This window comes from Neopsephotus bourkii, unplaced genomic scaffold (assembly GCF_033783945.1).
Source record: "Neopsephotus bourkii isolate Nb327-2 ecotype Australia unplaced genomic scaffold, CSIRO-AGI_Nbou_v1 NB_1814, whole genome shotgun sequence".
NCBI classification, from domain to species: domain Eukaryota; kingdom Metazoa; phylum Chordata; class Aves; order Psittaciformes; family Psittacidae; genus Neopsephotus; species Neopsephotus bourkii.
Genome location: NW_026902287.1, coordinates 413,493 through 438,285, shown reverse-complemented (window position 1 = coordinate 438,285; position 24,793 = coordinate 413,493). Strand labels below are relative to the sequence as shown.

The 24,793-nt window shown below is 38.3% G+C and overlaps 1 protein-coding gene across 1 annotated transcript in view; it reads right to left on the bottom strand.

Moving 5' to 3' along the window:
- Positions 1–1,761: 1,761 nt before the first annotated feature.
- Positions 1,762–24,793, bottom strand: part of BDP1 (B double prime 1, subunit of RNA polymerase III transcription initiation factor IIIB) — a 51,770-nt gene continuing 28,738 nt past the window's right edge. Inside the window, exons 25-42 of the mRNA XM_061342715.1 lie at positions 24,383–24,561; positions 21,344–21,560; positions 20,103–20,317; positions 18,740–19,133; positions 17,060–17,158; positions 16,710–16,746; positions 14,333–14,416; positions 13,506–13,728; positions 12,420–12,577; positions 12,076–12,217; positions 11,318–11,513; positions 10,407–10,467; positions 8,686–8,875; positions 7,073–7,283; positions 6,119–6,161; positions 4,953–5,247; positions 3,444–3,684; positions 1,762–3,065 (exon numbers count right to left, since the gene is read on the bottom strand). Coding sequence (XP_061198699.1) covers positions 2,937–3,065; positions 3,444–3,684; positions 4,953–5,247; positions 6,119–6,161; positions 7,073–7,283; positions 8,686–8,875; positions 10,407–10,467; positions 11,318–11,513; positions 12,076–12,217; positions 12,420–12,577; positions 13,506–13,728; positions 14,333–14,416; positions 16,710–16,746; positions 17,060–17,158; positions 18,740–19,133; positions 20,103–20,317; positions 21,344–21,560; positions 24,383–24,561 — 3,114 coding nt within the window. The 3' untranslated portion in view covers positions 1,762–2,936. The remainder of the gene's footprint in view (positions 3,066–3,443; positions 3,685–4,952; positions 5,248–6,118; positions 6,162–7,072; positions 7,284–8,685; positions 8,876–10,406; positions 10,468–11,317; positions 11,514–12,075; positions 12,218–12,419; positions 12,578–13,505; positions 13,729–14,332; positions 14,417–16,709; positions 16,747–17,059; positions 17,159–18,739; positions 19,134–20,102; positions 20,318–21,343; positions 21,561–24,382; positions 24,562–24,793) is intronic.

Here is a 24,793-nt window from a genome sequence, read left to right as displayed (position 1 = left end):
CGAGCCAAGCCAAGCCGAGCCGAGCCGGCAGTCCCAGGCCCACAGCGCCACTCCCCCCGCCGCAGCCAATGGGCATGAACGGGGCCCTGGGACCGGGCTTGGCGGCAGCGTCGTTACTCGCGGTGATCCGTGCCGCCGGTTGTGCGGCTGTGACTGTGAGAACCGAACTCGTCCAACGCTAAAGGCTTTCCCTTTGCGGGTCGGCGACAGGGTACCGAAACCTCCCTCCGGCCCAGGCTGCAAGACAACGCTGAAGAACTCCCATTGGAAGACTCTTGTTCCAGACGGGGTTACACATCTGTGCATCCCCGAAGAGCCCTTGCCCTTTTGGTACCTGCAGAACGGCTGAGATGCTACAGCAAGAGTGGCAGATCATTTATTTTTTTCTATTGTCCCTTGTGTGAAGGCTTTGCTGTTTTCCAGCATTCCAGTTTTATTTTGTATTTACAGAGAGAAAGCAGCGTGAAGCCTGGTACAAAGCCAGTTAGGCTGTATGCTACGACATACCTCAAACTAGAGACACACACCACACAGTCTGTTCCCACCGTGTGCACCCCAGTGCTGCAGTCAGAGCTTCAGCCATCCATTTAGCCTACACTTTCATGAACTTACTATGAGCATTTAAAAACTACAAATGATATTCCAAGAAAAGGATACAGAGGCAATATAAAATAATTTATTCACACAATTCATAGCAGAGAATATGACTACTTTCTTTGAAACAGATGTAAGCAGCGATATAGGATGTTGGACAACTCTACACAAAGCAGTCTTATGCAACATCTTCACAGAAATGCTAAACTAATAGGGATTGACATTTCTACCTTACCTACTTCACCATTATAAAACTTTTATACACAAACAGAACACAAAGTGGTCTTACCTTTATTCAAATTAAATTTGTTCTTAAGGAAAAAAAAAATCCAAACAAATCCGAAACCCTCTAACAAAGTGCATGTGACTTACTGCAGGGGGGGAAAAAAAATGTGTGTAGCCCAAACTAACAGGTAGATAAGGCACCTCAAATATTAGTCATGAAATAGTTGGGTGTTTTTTTATCTTGTAATAAGAATGCAAGCTAAAATGTATAAAACTAAATGTGGAATGGTTATCCCTTCAAAGTATTTAGGGCTATTATTTCATAGTGACTCCCCACAAATCTGTTTTAGTCTCTTATAAGTGCAAGTGATTAAAACAAGCCACATGTAACTGGAATCTAATTCATACATAAAATAATATCTGCAAGATATACAATACATGGCCCTTTACAGATAGCTCAATATATGTCTTAACGTTTACAAGTAAGACAATATTTAGATAAACATTTCAAGTTGCATGGATTAGACAAAGGACAAGATACTATCTGAACAGAAACTGATGGTGATGAATAGTTTTGGGGTTTTTTGGATGGTGGGGGGGGTTGACAGTATGGTTTCAAGTTAAGTTCACACTGGGACTGTTAGTCCCTTTTCCATCACTTCAAGAAGATACTGCTGCTAGACACATTTGATTGAGAGACGCCTGCTAATGCAGCAATTTGCAGTAACAATAGCTTTTCTGTGTATTTTTCCTCATTGACAAAATTTCAAAGGTTCCTTCAGAAGCCTTGCTTTCGGAAAAGGCAAGCAGTCTCACAAGTACTTAAACTAATATGAAAATCTCTGCCAGTAAATGATTATCCAGTCCAAAGCTGAAGATAGGTTTGTTTGTTCTGCTCCCTGAGAGCACAATACCATTTAAATATCATTTTAGTAATAAACCTTTTGCAAAAGTACCTGCTGGTATGAAGGAACAGGAGAAAAATGTAGAGTACTTAATTCTCCACACTGATTTTTGTGTAAGAAGGAGTTTCAGAATAAATACTGATATGTGGGTGACCATCTCACTTTGAGACTGCATGAACCTTGTTGCCTCAACACGACAATCTTCTCGATGAAGCAAGTAAAAAATCATAAAGCTGCATCAGCATTTTATAGTGAGTTACAGCACAAGCAGACATCCAACATGAAGAAAACCATTCAAATTTTACTCCTTCAAAGTTGCAAATCCTCAAAGCAACCACATTGTCTAATCATGGTTTTGATCCTACCTCTTTGCACCACTTTGCACAAGGGAAACCAAGGAAGTCAGCAGATATACAAAAACCTACACATAAAACCAAGGAAAAGAAATGGTATTTATCCCCTTGTTTGCAGATTTAGAAGGAAATTAGCATTTGTATTAGGAAACATTAACCTTTTCCTCCTACTCCAATAGGACAGCCACAAAGATTAATGCTGCGTGGCATTTTTAATAAATCGTGGTTTTCCAGTTATTCTCAATAAATTTTTAAAGAACTAAACCTATTTGGCTTTTCAGTTAGGATCTTTCAATACATGTGGTTAAAAACACTTATAAAAATACATCATTTGAAGATGTTAATAAAAATACCTGCAGTACTGAACATACCTATGTATTTACTACACTACTTCCAGTATTTGCATCTTTATCTACGGAGATTACCCTATAGATAAAAAGTTCATTCCTCCTTCTAACACACTAACATAACATACTTCACAAAAAGAAGTAAAGAACTTGTACAGCCAGTACCACAAGCTTTAGCATTAAAATTCAAAAGGATACTTGTCACAAAAATTAAGCATTTGTTCATTGCACTTTTCTTGAAGATAGTCATGCATCCATTATCAGCATCTAAAGTGAAACTACAAGCTACCAGGTGCTGCTCTGGTCCAATTACATCAATGTAGAGGTTTAGATTATATCAACATTTTAAAAGCATCCAGGTTGCTTCAGAAGAAATACATTTCATCTTTATGGAATTAAAAACAGCTTGGTGACATTAAGTGTGGCATAATCGACATAAGAACTTAAAAAAAAAATACTCTTTTCTTGCTGCATTACACTCTCAGATTCTAGGTTTTTACAAAGCTGACTTGCTATTCTGAATCATCCACTTCCATAAAAATGTCACTGAAAAAATACTCAGAGATTCTGGTTGGTTCTTCCTCCTTCTCTTGATCTTTATCACAAAGGGGTGGCTTCTCAGGTGGCTTGTTACTTGGAACCTAATACAAAAAGAAAAAGCTCTTGTTAACAGTCTTAATCTGTTCGTGTGTATGTATGTGTGTATATATATATATATACATACGTAAACATGTACACACACACACATATATATGCACTCGAGCTTCCAATTTAGATAGAAAGGTTAGACAAAAAATGAATCAGTGTTTACTGAATACAGGAAACACATATTCATACCTGCAGCAAAAACATAACTCACTTCCCTTGTAAGTTTCCAACACATGCACAAGTCACGATTTATTCACCAGGATAGGATCTCAAAACACAAATACTACATACCACCTACCCACTCCTGAAATAACTAATTCACTGTTCTTCACATCTCAAAAATGCAAGGATATTCAAAGGTAAACATATACCGTAACTGCAGCATCAGCAGCTATATTCTCATACTCCACAGATGATGATGTGCTTGTAGAGGGAAGAGAACAAGATTCTCCGTCGTCCTTGGGAGATGGAGTGTGGTTTTTTAGGTTTCGCTTTGGAGTCACAAGCCGAGGTTTTGGGATCTTCCCTCTATCCCTTTTGGAATTTTCTGCAGTCTCAGAACCACTTTTTGTGCAAATTAAAGATAAAAATCCCAGTGGTTTTCGGCCACGCCTGCTCGAAAAGAAAAAATAAAATAGTCATTATGTAATAGGATTGCTCCATGAATGGAAGATATGTATATTATTAGAGGAGTCCAACTCATAACAAAGGAAACACACACCTCTGACATCTATGAAAAAATCCAAGGAAAAAAAACCCCAAAAAGTCATTCTGAGAAAGGCTTTTGGATTACAGAATATTCTGGCGCAAGATTTTATGGAAGCGTTGCAGAGACCCTCAACAATCTCCATCCCTGAGAATAGGAACGTACTATTTGCTACTAAAGCAGAGCCTGTAACAAGCGACCACATCTTCAGAAAGAAGTTCCAAAAGGAACTGAGACATACTCCCAAAGAACAAACAGAAAAGAGCATCCTTTATGTAATCAGTGGAAAAAGAAACCTGATTCCCAAGGATGGGGCCAGAGCAGACTGCTGCAGCCCATTACCAGCATCATACCTAGTACTAGGACACTTACAGGTACACAGAGTATCAGCTTTTTATGTTGTTAAAAGAGTTTGCAACTTAGTAAACTTAAAGGCAAGGATTCTGATGTCAGTGCATTGTCATCCCAATTGCTGTGGAAGTTCCAGTACAAATAACTAGGTTTGGTACTCACACAAGCATAATGAAAGAGTAAACAGCATGAAAAGAGACCAATAGAGCATCACAACAAACTTGAGTGAGCAATGGAGAGCAGGAACTCAAAACACTTAAGCATTATAGAAAAATTATATTAAAAACATCCACAATCAGATGATTAAACAAAAGGAGTATTCTCTGAGCTGTCAAGACTGAAATTCTTTTGGGGATATGACACATCTTAAGTTAGTCCTAAAAATCCTGTGCGCTGAGAACCATACCAGTAACAAATGTTATTGGCAGAAGGACAAAAAAATCAAAACAAGTGGATGGATGTATATATCACAACATTAGACTCAGCTCACGAAAAGAACAATTATTCTAAATCTGTATCGTAGCCAGCTGATGTCTGCCTCACCAGAGGCATCTGTCAGTGTCTAAAGTAGACATACCATGCATCAGTAGTGTCCCTTGGTCAATCTGCTCACTTAAATGAGTAATTCAAATTTCAAAGCAGACAATTTGTTTCTTTTTACTTTGCTGAAGAGGATAGATACTGTAACTCTAGCTATACATGTCATAAACAACAGTACTGCCCTTCTTGTAATACTAAGTGGAAAAAAAATATGAAAACCTCAATATGGCAAAATGGTCCTTCTTTTTTTACAGAAAAAGCCAACAAAGCATTGCATCAATACCTGACTAATGGAGTTTTTGAAGATGATGCTAGGCTTCCAGTATGTTCCACCTGTCCAGATTCATGCACTTCACTCTGCTTCCCTTGTCCACTTATTTCTGCTTTTCTGCTAGGAGACAATCTAGACACCACTTCCTCTTTCTCTCTGGATGCTGAATTCTGAAGTGGTGCTATCCTGAAGTTCTCCAAAATCTCCAGGTGGCTCCTGTCAGCCAGTGGTGACATAGATTTGGACACCAACACAGAGGCAGGTACTTTCTCTTTTGCTGAAGCCTCTGTCATTTGAAAAGGATTCCCTGTAAAAGTAGTTGAGATGTAAAGACTTCTATTACTTAACTTCAGGGATAACACAACAGCCCAAAAGACACATGTGATGTTAAGAAGGTTTGTACCATTACAAGAGAAGGGATTATTTTTTTCTTTTTTTCTTGTATTTTTATTTTCTGAAGTCCCCGCTAAAGATTAAAAGTTCATGGTCTACTTTTAAAGTCTGTAAGATCTTACGGATGTTACGGGGAAAAAGCTGGAAAAGCTGGTAGAAGCGTGGTTTTACAGCACACGCACACACACCCCCTTTTCAGCACACCACTAGAGTTAGTAAAGTCATCTACCTGTTTAAGCTTCTACAATTACACCTTAAAGCCTTTCTCAGGGCCAAAAAGCACTTTGCCAAACCCTTCACAGGCTCATTGAAGACTGCGTTGTCAGCATTGCAGCTTTCTCTCTGATTCTTCAGAGGCAGACAAGATTTCCAAACAGTTATGTTTTGTGCATATTTTTTAAAAAAGACAAAGTAAAATAAAAAAGGAACTACTGTGGTTAAAAAATTAGTACAGATAAAATATCAGTTAATGCCTGTGCTTACTAGCGCCCTCTAACAGGTGGAAATATTAAGAGAAGATGTGTTTAGCTCCCAAAGCCTCCCAAATTTCACAGACTAGCTACACAAACATTTTTAGAACCACCATTAAATTAACAATTATATAATCCAAACACACATAGTTCATAGCAAAAAAGCACGGAATGGTGGTATTAGGGTAAACTTGTTCCTATTTTCATGTTAGATAACCTCAGACAGGGCAATTCAGCACAATAGCAGCATGAAATTGTGATGTATTAAGCATTTATATTCATTATACGTTGTTTTGCAAGTTTAAATATACCTACCTGAAGTTACCACTGGAGCATTTGTGGATTTAATTGAGTGAGTCTGTATTTTAAAAAGAAAGAGAAAGGTTATTTGTCTTTTTTTCTCAATACAGAAGAGAAAATTAAAGCTGATACAGCCATATCACGCATGTACAGTTCTAAGAATAGCAGTGATACAGAACACTACATCTTCAGTACAGTGTCATTCATGACCTAACTCATTTCCTAAGCAGGCTTTTCAAGGTGTTACGACAAACTATTCACGACAAGGATGTCAGGATGAGAGATCAGTGAAAAGGCTTGTTATCCAGTCCTCCCTAGAAATGCTCTCTGAATCATGCAGGGAATTTTCACCCATTCCTTCACCCAGATACACTACACAATCTTAGCTTACTCACAAAAAGCAGTGGTAGTCACTGCTATAAGCTTGGGCATACTCTAAATGCACACAGGGAAGCTGGAAACAGGCTGCCTAGTTTTTATTTGCAGCTTGTTCTTTTAAACTAATACTTGTGATGTTAAAAACAAGATAGGAATATATATATATCTAACTTCTTCACGAAGCAACAGACACCATGAGGAATCACAACATTGTTCAGTGAACCCAGACAGTCTGCCAATCACTCTATAAAGATCCAGAGTTCCACCTCCCTCAGTGTCAGTGTTGGAAAGGCTGTAGTGAATGAACCAAGACAGTCACATAACCAGTCTGCCTACAAGGAAGTCTGATAGTAAAACCTGAGAACCTATAGACTCTCCAAAAAAAATCTGATACTATATTAACAGCCCCCAAACTGTTGTGAAGTTCAAAATAAAAAGTAATCTGTGAGTACTGATTTTCTTTAAGTTGTATAGGCAGCTCATTTTTACACAAGTGATACCAGTAAACAAAAAAACATAATTAAGATGCTCGATTACATTTTATGCATCTACACTTTGCATAAAGACTCATGGACCAAATTATGATCTCACCTCATAAGTGGTTTCCAAGTTATTTTCCACTACAACAGGAGAGAGAATTTTCTTGGCTGGAGGAAAGTCATTCTCCTCTAGGTCAGCAGCTGACCTTTTCTGAGTTGTCTGTAAATTTGGGACAGGCTCTACTGATGCACTCTCTAGTTGTTCAGTTTCCATAATGCTGTTTAAAGGTGCAGTAAATTCATGAGTTGTTGAAGATCCAATACTGTATACATAAGAAGACATTACTATGGCTGTACAAAAGCCCAAGTTTACTTTGCATAACATTTCTGTATGGAAATTACACATGGATCTGTGTGATACTCTTTCTTGCTTTATATCTAATACTAATTTCAAATGTACTGTTTACTATCGAGAAACATTTTTCTCTGTCGAGTTAGAGAATTAGGTTTTTCTAGTAATAATTCAATCTAATTACTTCTAGAAACTGTTCAATTTAATTGTACTTGATATTTTAATAAAATGTAAAAATAAGACAAGTGATTAACTGCCCTAGGAGATGCTACAATACAGTATTATTTATACGTACAGTTGAATCTTTACCCCCATGCTCCCACACTGTCCTCCACTCCCCAGTATGGTCTCAAAAGACAAGAAGCCATCTAGGGGAGCAGCAGACTAGGGAGATAGGGTAAAGCAGAAGGGAACAGTGAGACAGAAGATATACCCTAACTCTGCCTATTAGCAATTCTGTGTACTAACAGTAGCTCCACAGGAGCTAGAATTCTTAGCATTTTGTAGCCAAAATTCATAGTGTTGCCAGAATTCACTGTGTAGCCAACATTCACCCAGACATATCCTTTTAATAACTCAGGGAATGACATCAACATTTCAACATTTGATGTTACACAGCAAGGTATCGTGTTTTTTACAACTTTGCAACACTTCTTATTCTTCAGAATGCCTTTTTCTCTTGATGTTGGGTTTTTCCCTCCCAAACTGACTGAGAGATTAAGTTCAACTGTAATGCTGAAATCGCAATTTTTGTTATATTGCATTAAGGAGTACTACTTGAAAAAGAAAATCAAACCCTTTGTATTGTAGTTCTGCAAATCAGTTATTATCCGGTTGAGTAATTAATTTGCTTGCTTTTTCAACATGGCACAAATTCAAGAGAGTATCTGAATTTATGTCCATGGTTTATCATGTTCTCCAGAACGTTAAAAACTAAAAATCTACACTGAAAATCTGGAAGAGCAATTAATACCTACTTTACAAAACTGTTACAGCAGTATAAAAGTGTGAACATGCTTAGATATTTCATTTCAATTACTTTTCATTCTAAGTATCCATGGCAGAATCGATTCAGACTAGACAAAAGGTTTTTGCTAAAAGGGAAGACTTTCTCTAAAGGGTAAATCAGAATTAAGATTGACACCAGAATCCCAGCTAACTAAAACACTAACTTCAAACTACTGATGAGATCTTTCTCAAATCTGATGAAATCTTTCTCAAATCTGATGAGAGCCCTTTCCACTTCCTTTTCTCTGCCAAATTATTTCCTTTTGCCTCTCTTCTTTTGAGAAGTTCTAATCTGTAATGCACATTTAATAAACAAACAAGGTTCACAAAAAATACTTCACTTTACTCAAGAATAAAGCATTTACCTCTCCACTTCAGTCACACTTGTTTTCCTTGCATTTATGGGGCTGATAAGTATTGGGGCTGGTAGTAATGGTTCTGAAGTTTGTTCCAGCAAAACAGATGCATCAAACTCTTTTGAATCAGCTGGGATTTCCACCAACGTTAAAATGAATGTATGTTCCTCCTCTGGATATCTATGATCATTGTTCACTACTATCATTTTTTCAGGGAAATAAAGAAATAATAAAAATCTGTTACTCAAGTTTGAAATTACACTATTCTCTTCATGCCCTCCCTACACCGAGTAATTAAGTTTTAGGCACTCATTTCTCCACAGAAAAAGGCAGTGAGGATATTCTTGAGACAATTCTTCTTAGATGAGATACACATCGTCATCCCCTGGAGCCTATTCATTGCAGTAGAATCCTGATTACTGTTCAGAATGAAGAATATTAACAATACTTAGTAGGAATTGAGCTTTTTTAATGGCTGTTCTGGCATTAAAGAACAATTTGCAGTTTAATTAAACTTGTGTAATGGTGGTCAAGTGGTCCTTTGTCTTCAATTGCAACTGTCAGGTATTGTTACTTCTTTAAATGGCAGAAGTCTGCTGTTTTGATGGTAAACAAAAGGCTTTTTTCCCCTTACTTCAGGCTTGCAGAAGAGGACCTGAGAAGTATAGTCCTGAATTTAATAAATGAAGAATATAAATGATTTAGTCAACAGATGGACATTAAAGGATAACTGCCAAGTGCCATCCATTAGAATGAATTTAAGGTGAGAACATTTGTAAAGTTTTCAAAAGATAGAAAACAGTGCTGCACCACTACTTAAGACAGATTCCATTCTTGACATAAAGCTGCTGTTATTTCAACCTCAACTCAACTCTGGTTCTTCATCTAATTAAAGATGATTTAAGATGCTCTGTCACAAGATCCTTGCAGTAACAGAGCATAACAATAGATGTCTAGGAAGTATTAGCCCCATCTTTCACACATGCTCAGGAGTTAAAAGTTCTGACTGCAGTTTCTATGTAAAGTATGTGTTCCTGGCTTTTGACACAGTGATTTTCCCATACCTCAGACAAGTATTGGCTCCAGAACAGCTCCATTTCAATTTGGTCTAGGGAAAAGAAGCCATCACCTTCATTTCTTTCATCACATCTAATAAGTTAGGCATTAATCTGCTGACTCACTACAGCTAAAAGGAGGAAAGTCTGGTTGCCGTCTTCTTTTTTCTTCCCCAATTCTTCTTCCTCCCCTGCTCTGCATTTGCACAGTCCATCCCTTGGACTCACACAACTCTTGACACTTGACAACTCTATAGCTCACTAAACCAGTGGAAAACTATACAGGTTCTCTCACTCTATGACATCCACCTTTTGATGGACAGGTGAGTCAGAGGCTCATAAAGCCTCTAACAACCGCTAAACCTAGCATGAGTTAAGCAGCAGGAGCTCACAGCAGGGAGGAGAGAGCAAGAAGTTTTTCTTTCCCTGATATTTAAACTTAATGAAGTGCTATTCAAAAAGTTCACAAGTTTGGTTTGTATCAACAAAATTTAGTAAGAGACTCAGGAGGGGAATGCACTGTACTGTGGGTCACTGTTTTTGTTAATGAAATAAATTTTTTAATCATGTAGATGAGAATGTTTCTGGGTTTTGGTTTTGTTTTTTACTTCTTTGTGTAACCACAAGATACATCACTGTGGGCTTTTGCTAACTTGGAATATTAGCACATTATACCTGAAGTCTCGTCTGTTCTGCTTATCCATTGTTGTTGATCATCCTGAGCACAAGCTTCATTCTAGAAATAGCAGTTGAAAGAAAATGTTAATAAACCTGAGAAATAACTCTAGAAAACAGGAAAGAAACAAAGCATGTCAAATGCAGAAGAACCAAAATATCTAATGACATCATCATAATTACATTTGTCAGTTTTTACTTCTAGCTACGGTAGGTTGAAGGATATTAGCCTTACAAGGACAAGAGACACTTGGGCAATATAAAAATTTATATGCAGCTCATTGTCTGTATTGATGGTTTGTCAAAATAAATTTATACTTCCTACAGCACAACTCTGTCAGAGATGACTCACACAATAAATTGCTCAGTGGCACTCAGAAAACAAATGCCACCAACCATTACAAAAACACTGAGTGCAGAAGAAAAACACCAAGCTCTGCAACTCACCCATCCCTTCCTTTTTATGGCATATATCTTTGCTAAATCCACGTATACTCTACTGCAAGTAGCCTCTTCTCACACACTCTGCCAGTCCTGTAAGACCCAAATCATTCTTGTACCTTGTTCTACCATAAGATCACCTTGACACATCAACAGGTTGCAGTGAATGAATACAAGTCCTAGGTAACTTCTTCCATCAAAACTCTTTAAAAAATTGCCCCCAAATTTACTAGCATTTATTTATCACTTACTGCTGAAACGCTATAAACTGAGGCTTGCAAAGATTAATGTTGTCCAAAAAACTAAGTTTGGTTATGCCTTTGTAAAAAAAAGAAAGTTTAGTTCACCAGTTGTGTTCAAAATGTACTAGGTCTTTAAAATGAGATAGTACATTTTCATGGAAAACCTCTTCCTCTACAGGATTTCAGAAACTGGATAATTCTAGACTGTAATTAAATGGAGTTCTTTACCTGAGTAAAATTAATTGTGCACATGTTGTGCTCAGAAGGATAAGGATTTTGCTCAGAAAGTCCATCCACAGAACACTGATTCGGACAATCCTCTAGTCCAAGGTGAGATTTTTCAGGTGTTGGTGATGTAGTTCGTAATTCTTCTGATTTTCCATGAACATCTCTCATCTCTTTTTCTGTTCTGTAAGGTATGTACCTAGTTAATTTGAAATCAGTATGAGATGGTTTGTGCATGCATTAAATTCTGTACAATTACATATTTAATATGAAGCTCATGTAGGTACAGAGAAACAGGTCACCTGTTTAAATATTAGATCATTCTACTGATGAGAATGCGTAATGCTCGAACAAGTCAAAATACACTATTACAGGAAAAAGCCTCCCTAACATCACTAATTCAGATCTTATTAGAAAAAGCATGTCCAAGCAGGAAGTCTTACAAGCTCATTAATATTTCTAAATTGATCAACTCCTTAACATTTCCTTTCAGATGCAGTTTCATGGGAGACAATCAAGCAGCAAACTGATTACTAAGTTCTGAAACAGCAAACAGAAGTTAATGTTTTTGCCTCTAAGATCTGTAAGACAAGAGAGAAAATCCTTAAAGTTAACAGTCTAACCTGCACACTTAAGTGCATAAACACACACAATATATGTAAGCAGTTTCCATCATGGACACATACTATATATGCACTTCAGCTGCATATTTTTAAGAGACTTCAAGAATAAAACCAGTACCTACTGATGATTCTTCCTACCTCTCAATTTTGTCCGCTTGCTTGTTAAGTTCCACACTTCTAGTTGCAAAGTCATGAAAAACTGGAGAATCACCTGCAGCTGGTCTGACCTGTTCTAGTTCCACCTTCTGCATTTCTGCAGTACCTCTCAGGGTTGTAGACTCTTAAGATACATAAGGATGAAGATTCAGTTAGTATTTTTTATGTGCGTGTGTGTGTGTGTATACATATATATATATATGCATATATCTACATTTATATTTTTATATATAAGCTTTTGTATATTAAAATGTGTATATATATATAGATGCATATATATAAGCACATTACAAAATTATTAACCCTAGGATAAAAAGTAGGCTTACCACTTTGAATTTGCTCTGGTTGTTCCACAAGTATATTTGTAGTAAGTGACTTCTGAATTGTGTTGTCATTGGACATCAATACTTCAAAGGCTGGCTCAGGCTCCAAGAGCCCGCCTCTTGTCGGTCTCAAACCACTCAACGTAGGCAAAGAGCTATCACTGCAAGTAAAAAGGAAAAATGTCATCAATACAGTTTTTGATTGTTGACAGTTAGTGCAGAGGAGAGGTAAGAAAGATAGAATAGATAAGACAATGAAGAGCTGAAATACAGGCTGTGGAGGAGACAGAAGACTATTCGTCAAAACAAAAAAGAAACTATCTGGGAATTGGAAAAGTCAGTCAACTAGGATATTCCCTACCTACAGAACAAAACCAAATAATTGAGATATTTAAAAAACATGAAAAGATCAGAAATGTAACACCAATCAGACAGTAGAAAGTTCTGGTTATAACATAATACAAGAACCACTGGATTTAAAATAACTTATTTTGATTATAATTTTCAGAGGTGTATATTCTGATAGTTTGTCATAGCAACCAACAACTTAAACAGTCTTTTAAATAGTACATGATCACCAGGAGATTTTTTTTCTGAAAAGATGTTCCATCAAGCTAATTCAACATTCACAAATGCTTGAGCAAAGTTAAAAACCAAAAGCATTAAACCCCCCATAATGATAGAAGATAAACCAGTTCCTTGCCATCTCTGCACCAAATCTTTGATAAACATCCCACAGCAGCAGTGACACATAAGCAATTTCCCTTGGCCTGATTAGCTGTACTTTGGGAAAATGAGCTTCGTAATTAACAGTGATCCATACCAACTAAGTCTGAATATTCTTTTCTCCCCACCATGGTAAACTTAACTTCAGAAGAACAAGTTCTACATCCCCAAAGTTGCAGATCAATGTCTCACAGAAGTCATAAGAAAGAGACAAGAAGGGTTATTCAGATTACGTGCTGAATTACATAAACTGAGAAACCTTTGATAAAGCAAGGCTGTTTGCAATTCAATAAAAATAAACCTAGCAAAAGTAAGCAATGTCAGAAGACTTCTCTCCCAAAAGAAAATAAGTAGCAATTTAACCTGGTATCTTTAGCATTTTTCTCAAAATATTGGGTGACATCTGTTCTTGTGCCAGTTCTCTGATTCGCTACGTTAATGCTGCTTTCATCCTTAGAAAGGACCAATTCCTTGGTAGAAGTGTCTGAAGAAAGTAAATGCTGACTAGAAATTCTATCTTGTCTGGTACAGGCAGAGCTACTGGCCACGTCCAACTCATCCTGAGTGGGTAACATGTGTGCTCGTTCTGGTTAGAACAAGAAACAGAATAGAAAAGCATAATTTAAAAGACTCAGGTTTGGCATGTACATAAAGCCATTTCACAGTTACTGAACATCAAATCTTGTTTAACAAAGTCTGCATTCTCCAAAGATGCAAATTCAAATCCCAGGTAAATACAGTCCTAAAGCCACATTTTTAACAGTAATAGGCAGAAACTAGCATTCAACCAATGAAAGCAGATCAATTCTAATTAGAAGACTATAGAAAAAGAAGAGACTAAACTCAGGTAATTTCAGGTTGTAGCTAGTTAGCCAGAATAATCTACCTTTCAGGTTAAAGGCCTGAATGGTCATTAGAGCCTGATTCCTTTCTTTCGTCCAATTTACATGACCAGCCTCAGACATGTTCGTCCCAAACCAGGTCTCACAAACACTTTCCTAGCAAGGTGCTTTACTTTTCCAGCCAAGCTGCATTGTCTAGTCTCAAAATGCATTACATTTTAGCAGGGCTAAAAGCCTCTTGACCTTGCTATGCAGCAACACATGGAAGAGTTACATAGTCACTGCTCTGTCCCTTCTTAGGTGGACTCAAAGTTCAAGCAAGGGTTTGTCCCATAAATCAGATCATACCTTCAGTGCTTGTTTTTAACTGGAACATTGGATCACCCATTGCAAGTAAAGTCATAGCAGCTTCAGTGCTTCCATCATTAATACCTGCAAAGTTGTTCATACATGTTAAAAGTCACAAGCACATTAACCATAAATCCGCTTATCTGTTTGATGTCATCATCAATATACTGAAGCATGCATTTTTTTGAATTGTTGCCATTCATGGATCAAGATGCTTGGAAAGAGACAGCAATTCTCATCCACTAAACTAGAACTACTGTAAAAAACCTGATCAGCAGCATTATTCCCTTTAATGGTGTACTGGGTACATGTAGTAAGGTGTTGGCAGCATGGGGGCTGCTCTGGACACAGCTGGTTCCAACTGACCCCATCATAAGACACAGCCTGCCAGCCAAGACAATGGCACATTTGGGAAACACGTTTCAGAAAGGGGAAAATGTTGCATAGCAGTGAAAAGTAAGGGAAAAAGTGTCAGAAACATCCCTGAGTAAGTCTTGTGGTTTAAGCGCAGGAGGTAACTCAGCATCATGCAGTCACTCACTCACAACCCCCCCTCCTTCTCCCTTCCCTCCGGGCAGGATGGGAAAGAGAATTGAAAGAACATAAAAACCACGGGTAGAGATAAGCACAGGCCAGTAACTAAAGTAAAGTATGAAACTACTACTGCTACTACTGATAAGGGAAATAACAAGGGGACGGAATATAAAACTAAAAAGGGAAAAGAAAAAATACCATAATAATGTGATGCACAATACAGTTGCTCACCACCCACCGACCCGATCCAAGCAGCAATCTGGGCCTTCTGAGTGACTCCCTCCAGTTTATATACTGGGCATGACATGCTGTGGTATGGAATATCCCTTTGGCTACTCTGGGTCAGGTGTCCTGTCTCTGCTCCCTCCTGGCTTCTTGTGCTCACTAGTAGAGCATGAGACTGCAAAGTCCTTGATCAGGGTAAGCGCTGCTCAGCAATAACTAAAAGACTGGTGTGTTACCAGCATCGTTCTCAGACTGAAGCCAAAACACAGCCCTGCGCCAGCTACTAGGAAGGAGAAAAATAACTGTTAAAACTGAACCCAGGACAATAAGGAAGGAGGCGGAGGGGGTACTCTCGTGTGTGGGAGCAGAGATCCTCCTGCAACCTGTGGAGGAGACCTTGATGGAACAGGTAGCTATTCCCTGAAGCAACTGCACCTTACAGAGGACCCATGATGGAGCAGACTTATCCTCAAGGCCTCTACCCTGTAGCAAGGAGCACACACTGTAGTAGGGAAAGAGCATGAGGAGGAGGAAGCAGCAGAGATTGTTAGAAACTGACTGCAAATCTCATTCCCCTTTGCCCTGCACTTCTTGGGGGAAAAGAGGCAGAAAAGCGGGAAATGAAGGTGTGAAGTTAAGCCTAAGAAGGCAAAAAGAGAAAGCTGCTTTTCAGTTTTGATCTGTTTCTCAACATCCTATTCTGTTTAGCAACAGATTAAATTAGTTTTCCCCAAATTGAGTCATTTTGTAAGTGGTCTTCATGTTTTTATCTCAATCCAAGAGATTTTTCATTTTATTTTTCTCCCCTCAGCCTGCTAAGGAAAAGGAGTGGAAAGCAGCTGGGTGGGAATCAGCAACAGTTTAATCACAGAAATCCTTAACCTATGGTGTTGATCCATATCCCAGTTTAGACTCCCAGTCCCTAATTCGCTATCCAGAGTACATCTGTTTGCCTATCGCTAACTGGGCATATTCAAAAAGACATTTCCATCCTCCACAGCTATTGTACTGAAATAAACTGAAAGAACAAAGTAGGCTTCCCCTCCTTCAAGTAAGACACCAGGTACACTAAATCTGCAGTGGGATCTAGCAAGATGTATTGAGAATGTATTTAAAATGTGAAAGCTATTCTAAAAATCAATAGATCCATAAGAGTTTGTAAAATCCTACATGGAAAGAGTATTTGCTTCTGGAAGACTGTGATCACAGAGATCACAGTCTTCATGCTATTTTACAGATTTAGGATATTAAGGTCAGAGACCATAGAGATGACAAAGCTACAAATCTGCCCCATCTTTGTCTCACTCAGTCACACATCAAGCAAGTGGCAAGTAAGCAACTTCTGGACAACTACCACAGCACAGGAAAGAGGTATATGGGATACACAGAAGGCAATTCTGACTCTAGGAAACACAACTTGGCAACACTTGGTCCCCCTACTTGACAGAGAACAGTAAGAAAATAGTTTAAATCTTCTCCAAAACATAAAAATATGTAGTATCTCACAAGCAGTTTTTTTTTCAGTAAGATATATAAACCTGAAAACTTTCAGCAAGGATAACTACATAGTGGTAACAAGTTAATGGGAAAGACATTAACAATATTGTTTCATATCTACCTTTGTCCACGCCTGGATTTTCATGTATGGTTGTTTCCTTAAATAAAAGAAAAACAGTATTAAAGTTCTAGATAAGATGAATGCACAATTTTAATTCAATTACACACTTAAATTACAGGTAAATTCTGTCCAAAGTTTACCCTGGCTTTGAATGAGTATTTTAAAGGCTAAAAATATTCACTTACATAGGTTTTCCAAAGCTGTGTCCTTACATCTATACAGGACAGGCAAGAGTCTACTAAGCTATACTGTTACAAGCAGAGATGGCAATCAGGCACAGGCACTTTCTACGTTCTACGGAACAACAACAACAACAACAACAACATTCTTACTGCCATTTACATGCTTACTTTTTCCTCCCTCTGTACCACTTGATCGACAGATGCACATGACAGACTTTCAGCATCAGCAGCCACCTGCACATCTGGTATATTCACAGGTATTTCCAGCTGTAAAAATAATTTAAAAATATTCCAGTTCCTCAGCCAAAAAGAAAATCTGTCAAATGCAAGTTTTTTTATAAACTACATATAATTAGTACATCTTAAACATTTAGTGGGATCCTTCCCAAAAATCAAGTCTTACACTACACACTTCCTGATTTAAGAAAGCAGCATTTGTATGAACTGGAGACAGTGCTGCTTATAAGTAACTGGAAACACCAGATAACCTAAGACTTTGGGTTTAGTTGCTTATTATTCCACCAAACTAAGCTATGCAGCTGAGATCTTCCATGATGGCTGTTTACTTCAAATGGTTTTTGCTAGTTTTCATACTTTTCTGCTTTTTAAGTCTTCAGGAAGTTAAAAACAGCTCAGCCTTTTTCCAAAGACAGATTTGGGAATACACACCTCCCTACTCTACCCCCCCCCCCCCCATTACTTTACCTATTTCTTTTTTTCTTCTTCTCCTTTAAAACTTGTCTTTCCACTGACAGCTTTAGACATTTGGTATTTTCAGAAACAAGGACTGAAATTTGGCATAAAGGTTGCAGTATTTCTAGTGAAGTTCTTACGAAAAATACTGCTCAATCTGAATAGCTTTCGAAGGCTTGCACTTTTTATAGATGCTTTCCACTGATCTATTTAAACTTGACAACAGCTGAGTCCTCAGGTATCTAACCATATTCCTTCCTTACTAGAACTCATGACTCCTATGTGTCAAATCAAGAAACACATGTGATACATATTCCACATCTTTGAAATGAAGGGATTCAGCAAAACTTTCTGTGCAGGAACTTTGCTGTCCATTACTGTTCTAGAGTTACCCTTTGACTGAGCTTTAAATTTTTTTACTCTTTCATCCAGAGAAAGAACCAGTGTGATAAATTCATTAGACAAAGATTAAAAAAAAAAATTACAAAAAAAAAATAAGATTTCAATGAGAAGAGCAAAAAGAACTGGAGTGAGTGAAAAGCAGTGATGAAAACCTGAGGCATGAACTGGTCAGATAACAGATTCAGAGCAAAGCAAAAAGAAAAAAAAAAATCTCACCAAAAAAGCTGTGAAGACACATCACTAAGATAAGACAGGCCAGAAGGGCCAAAAAATGCAAAGATAGGGAAAAAGAGTAGACAAATGTCCAAACCTCTGAATGCAATCCCTTTCAAGGGACTTGAACAGAGTCCCAGACTTCAATAGTTCCCCAATAACAAGAAGTATGCCAGTTCCTCTCTAGTGACTAGTCTTAGTAGATGTGATACCAAGTCTTTCCACAGTCTAACAATCTTGAGTTCTATTCTAGGCTAACAGCATAATTAAAACATGGGCTTGCACACTAGGCTTAAAGTTTCCAACTCTGCAAATTGTTCACAAAGAATAAAAACATGTAACTTTCAAAAACTGGACCTCAGATTGATGTAGTGTTCTGTTCAAAACCATGTGCTAGGTAACATCCCTGCTACTCATTGCCATTGTTAACAACTCAAACTAAACTGGGATAAACACCAATTTTTATGAGATTGTATTAAAATAAAAGCTTTTTAAACAATTGAAACAAAAGTACATATGCAGAACACAGCTACACGATACCTCCTCCATGGTTTCCTCTATCTGAACAGGAATAGGTTTTGGAGATCGAAGACCTTTAGGAACAAACGCTGGAGCTTTGTTTACTTCTTCTGGTGCAAAGCACTCATCTTCATCATCAGGCTCAAAGTCATCTGCGTCCTCCTCCTCCTCCTCTTCTTGAGAAGCCCGGAGGGTCACCAAGGTTATCTTTGAACTTTTGTGCTCCTTCCCAGATTTCTTTCTATGTACAGTTTTCAAACTTTTGCCTCTAGTAACACTCAATTTAACTTCTTGCCTTTGATTCCCCTTCTCACTGCAATCAGCCTCACACTCAGAGGAAGAAGAGGCAGCAGTTCTTAGCTCAGAGATATGTTTTGGCAGCACTATCTGCTTTGACGGCCTCCTGGACTGCCTTCTAAAGTAAAGGACAAAAGCATGTTTAAAAAACAACGAAGTCCAACACATTCCAAACAAAGGGGTACTACAAATAAAAAAAACAACTCAATGAATAAAAAGGGATCACTGTGACCAATACAATCCATTTACTTCCTAATGTAAATGACAAAAATGCATTCACATACCATTTAATCAGAATTCCTAATTTCTTCATGTATGCAAAAAATACTGATTGTCAATCCGTATTAAGCAGTTTCAGAGCTTTGGAAAGCTGCACAATTAAATTTACAAGATACGTAATTCTTTGACTAGAAAAGCATGAATTCATTTTCATTTTGAGGGATGTGTAAGTCAAATGCTTTTTATCTCATGCAAACGTTTCCAGTTCTCTTTTGCTAAAGCTGTTATTAGGAGCCCCAAACTGTCACATTTCAGTTGATCAGACTAATGTCTAGAAAAAAGAACTGTTAGATAACTAATTATCTGCTCCAGTTTCTCAGACAGCAATCTCTTTCCTCATCAGTTGCTGTTTCCCTCCTCCAAATGATGGGCACCACCACTTTGAGTACCAAAAGTAATTCCAAACGTCCCTCAAAACAACATCCTCCTTTGTAAACTGTTGTGGAGAGGAAACAAATAGCAGCAGAGGACATTTACACAGACTTTGTTTAGACTAATCCCACAGTCCCTGTGCCCCCAATACTAGTACTACAATGTCTTCCCCTTTAAAATCAGTAATTCCTGTTGAAACCACAGGTGAACCTGGGATGGGCTAGCAGGAGTGTTCTCTGAGTCCATTTTATAAAAGTGCAGGCAGGGTAAGAGAGAGAAATCTGCATGCATTTGGTAGACCTCAGATGAAAGACAATGACTGACATTCTGCAGGCACTCATGTAACACCATGCAAAATAATGTCTAATAATTACATTTTGAAAACGAAAGCTAAAACTACTAAATTGAGCTTACAAGCAAAAAACAGTTGTTTTACCTTGTGAGAGTGTCTGATTTTTTTTCTCTTGAGGCAGAAAGCTGAGAATATTCTTGTTCTACTTGACTCTCACTCTCTGATGATATCTTTGGAGACTGGAGTCTACTATCCTGCCTCATTCTCTTACAAGATGCTTCCCCAGCAGAGTCTGTAAAATTGTGTTTTCTTGTAGTCTCTGAGAAGGATGCAGCTTCCACTACGTTACTAGATTTTAGCTGAATGGAGGAGACAATTACTGCCATATTAAGTGCCAAACTTTTTAAACTGTTTTTGAGGCCAAAAAGATTAAAACAAATAAATTCAAGGTTCTTAAAAACATGTTTAAGCTGTCATCTTTGACATCTTAGGACATTTTTCCCCATTTTCTAAAATTCTGGGCTCTACAGCAGAAGCATCATTAGATGGCATTATGTATAATGCCACTGCTGTGGTTTGCTAACAGATCAAGGACATGCTCAGCTTATTAAGAGCAGCAACTCTTCAGAAGCTGGAAAGAAGAGTAATTTTCTAAAACTACCTATTAAAGAAAAATCCAAAGGAAAGAAAAAGTATTTTCTGCCCTAGGAACAAATTAGGAAGAAGAAATTACAAGTTTACAGAATGGCATTTAAATATTAATCAAAACACACACAGAAACATATCCCAGGATATAAAAACCATCAGCAAGCACAGTTCTGCCAATTATGGCTACTGGGCTAAAATATTATGTTAACCGTAAGATTTTAGTCATCCATCTAGAAAATAAGGAACACCAGATAAACCTGACTGCATTAAGGAACTGATCTGGCTAGGTTAGACCTGTTGAGCAAATTTAAGCAAACGAAGATCTAAACTTTGTTCACATACACTTCAACTTGTAAATATACCTATATGGATTTCAGGCAGTATCTGATGTTAAACAGCTGCCTTAATTTCCATTGTTCAATTAATAACAGATATTAAATTAACTGGTAACAGTGTGGGCATGTATTTATGATAATGCAGACTTCTGACTATATGAACTGTAAAACTGAGGACAACAGCATACATTAAATGTTTCCACAGTTTTCCAGATTCTAAGTTCATTTATTCAGCATCATTTCCAACAATGAATTAAAAACAAACAAAAAAAAAAAAGAATAAAAGGATCACATTAAACTTCTGCAGTCAAACACTGGATTTCTGCACCGCCTATGGTTCTTAGAACTTAAAACACAAGAACTGAGAGATAAATTGGCTCAAAACACAAGATCAACACTTACCACTGGCACACTTGGTTCTTCTAACACCAAACACTCTTCTGCATTTCTGTTATCAGAGTTGTCCTCTTCTCTGTTTTCACTTTCTTCAGGATAAACCCTTTTTCTAGTAACACTCATTAGGTTTGGCCTTGAGCACCAACAGGATTCATTCACTTGACACAACGGTTTTGCATCACTCTGTTTACTTGCTTCTCCAGAACTTAGCTTACTGTTGGACCTATAAAAATATTTTTCAAATACTACTTCTCACACACTACAAAACATACACTCTACAAGCTTGGCTTGCTACCAAATATTAGTACTTCCACCTAAAAATGTACTCGGGTTCATTTTTGCAACTTTGATTTGTTTAGTTGGTGAAGAAAAAAAAAGGGGGGAAGAAAAAAAACAATGTGAAAAGCAGATAACTTGATTTTCTACAGTACTGGGCCTTTCTGATTATTTTTGGAAAATCCTTTTTGAAGCAAAACAACATTAAGAAGTTGTACTACTGCTTTTAAACAGGATTAAATTCTTACATCTGCTCAAGCACATTCAGATCAGCAAGACAGAAATCTTGGGCTTTTAAACTCTCATCTCAGGAAAGGGCAAGCAGGAGGATTCAGGTAACTACAGATCAGTCCCTGGGAAAGGGATGGAACAACTAATCCTGGAAATCACTTTCAGACACACAAAACCCAAGAAGGTCACTTAAGAATAGTCATCATGGATTTACAATGGGGAAAACATGCTTAAGCAACCTGATAACCTTTAATGATTAAATGACTGGCTCAATAGATGAAGGAAGAGAACTGCTACCAATAGTTATAATGGGAAATAACAAGAGGAGAGAATATATAACTGAAAGGGGAAAAAAATAACCAGCAGTGGTGGTGAGCAGTACAATTGCTCACTACCCACTGACTGATACCCAGCCCCATCCAAGCAGCAATCAGTTTATATACTGGGCATGACATGCTGTGGTATGGAATACCCCTTTGGCTACTTTGGGTCAGGTGTCTCTGCTTCCTCCTGGCTTTTTGTGCCTCTCCTCACTGGCAGAGCATGAGATACTGGGAAGTCCTTGATTGGAATAAGCACTACTTAGCAACAACTAGAAACATTGGTGTTACCAGCCTTGTTGTCAGGCTAAACTAAAAAACACAGCACTGCACCAGCTACTAAGAAGGAGTGAAGTAACTCCTGCAGCTGAACCCAGGACAGGGACATGAAGAAATATGGGCTGGATGCATCCCATTCTGGGCAGCAGCAGACAAGGAGGTGCACTGAAACTGATCGAATGGCCAGTCTTAGAGGTTTGTGATCAGTGGCCCACAGGCTAATTGGAGACTAGTAACTAAGGGTGTACCCTATGGGTCAATGCTGCGTCCAATCCCAATCCTGTTTAATATCTTCATTAATGATATAATTGATGGGGCAGAGCATACCCCCAACAAATTTGCAGATAACACAGAACTGGGAGTAGTTGCTGATATACCAGAAAGTTGTGCTGCCATCCAGGACCTGGAGAGGCTGGAGAAATGGGCTGACAGGAATCTCTTGTATTTCAACAAGACGTGCAAAGTCTGCACCTGGGGAGGAACAACCCCAGGCACCAGGACATGCTGGGGGCCACCCAGATGAAAAGCAGCAGGGTAGAGAAGAAACCTAGGAGCCCAGGTGCACACCAAATTGAACATGAGCCAATAATGTGCCCTGGTTACAAAGACTAATGGTATCCTGGGCTGCACTAGGAGAAGCACTGCCAGCAGACTGAGGGAGATGATCCTTACCCCACATCAGTGCTGGTGAGGCGACATCTGCACTACTTTGACCAGTTCTAGGCTCCCTGGTATGAGACATGGAAATACTAGAGATGACCTGTCGAAGGGCCATAAAGATGCTGAAGGGCCTGAAGCATCTCTCCTGTGATGAAAAACTGAAAGAGTGGGGACAGTTCAGCCTGGAGATGGAGAAAGCTCAGGGGGATCTCTTCAATAGCTATATAAAAACCTAAATGGAGGGTGCAGAGAGGACAGAGCTGGGCTCTTTCAGTGGTGCCCAGTGACAGGATCAGAGGCAACAGGCACAAACTGAAACACAAGAGGATCCTTCTGAACATCAGAAAATACCCTTCCACTGTAATTGAGCACTGCACAGTTACCCAGAGAGGCTGTGGAGTCTCCATCTTTGGCAATAATCAAAAGGCATCTGGGCAGGGTATTGAGCAGCCAGCTGTAGGTGGCCCTGTGCGAGCAAGTAATGTCTGGAGGACACTTCCAACCTCAACCACTCTGTGAAATTCTGCCATCACAGGAGTCATAAGGATTGTACGTCAAGGCCCTTTTCTTGTTAGCACAAAGACTCTTGGATATAATTTCAATGCAAGTTATGGAAGAGATTTTACACAGAGGCTCAGAGACAGATGGAAACGGGAAGCTGATTTCAGAAAATAGCAAAAGTAAATTGAGTTGAAGATGCTCTGTATCTGTTAAGATTGAACAAGACATAGCTTACAACATAATCCAGAACTGTTACATCTAAATGGCACTATTTGCCTCATATTGCATGTACATAAAAAGTATCCCCTTGACCAAAGAACCAGGACACTGCACATTGTTGCATGAATTTCTCCTGCTGGAAAGATAAAGTGAAAACTTCTAATACATCTTAAACAGCAAGCCTATTTCATGTTATTCTACCTACCACTTGGCAATTGAAATGACTGCAAAACGTACTGCTCAGTCTTTCTTTCAACAGTCCACATCTCTAGTGCATTGTACCCTAAGAACTGTACCCTGTCTGAGAAATCCAGGCAGCTAAACTATGATTATTTGTCTCTATGCTCTCCTGCAAAGTACCTTCTAAAAAGGAAAACCACCTTGAGAAGTCTGTTAAAAACTCTTGTATTACCTAAGGATGCCACCTAGTGACCTTCACGGTGTGTCTAGTGCAGCTCAGAATCTAAGACTTCAAAAAGCAAATGCTGAGTGAAAACAACTGGACAAATAAAAAAAGCTATTTAACAACTTTGTGTATTTTGCCAACAAGAAACTTTACCTTTCTGAGGTATCCTGAATGTATCTTGTATCTTCAGATAGCTGTTGTTCTGCCTTATTGTGGCAGTTAGGTGGCATTTTAGAGGAACAGAGTGTTTCTGACTTTCTGTTTTTAAGATTTATGTCTAGATTGCCATCCTTGGCCAAACTCCCCACAGACAGCAGTACTTCCATGTCATCCTTTGAGTTGAGGGGGAAGGAAACAAACAAATAAACAAAAAAAAAGACCCCAGAATTAGCACAATATATTTCACCTGTAAAATAAAGCATTGCAAGTTATGATCAAGACCTCAACCTGAGCGAAAATTTCACTTTAAAACTTCCATGAGCAACAACCAAGGAGTTCAGAAGAAAACCAGCAACAGAAATATGACATGCAGGTCATGTATCATGAACATGACTGGAATTTCAA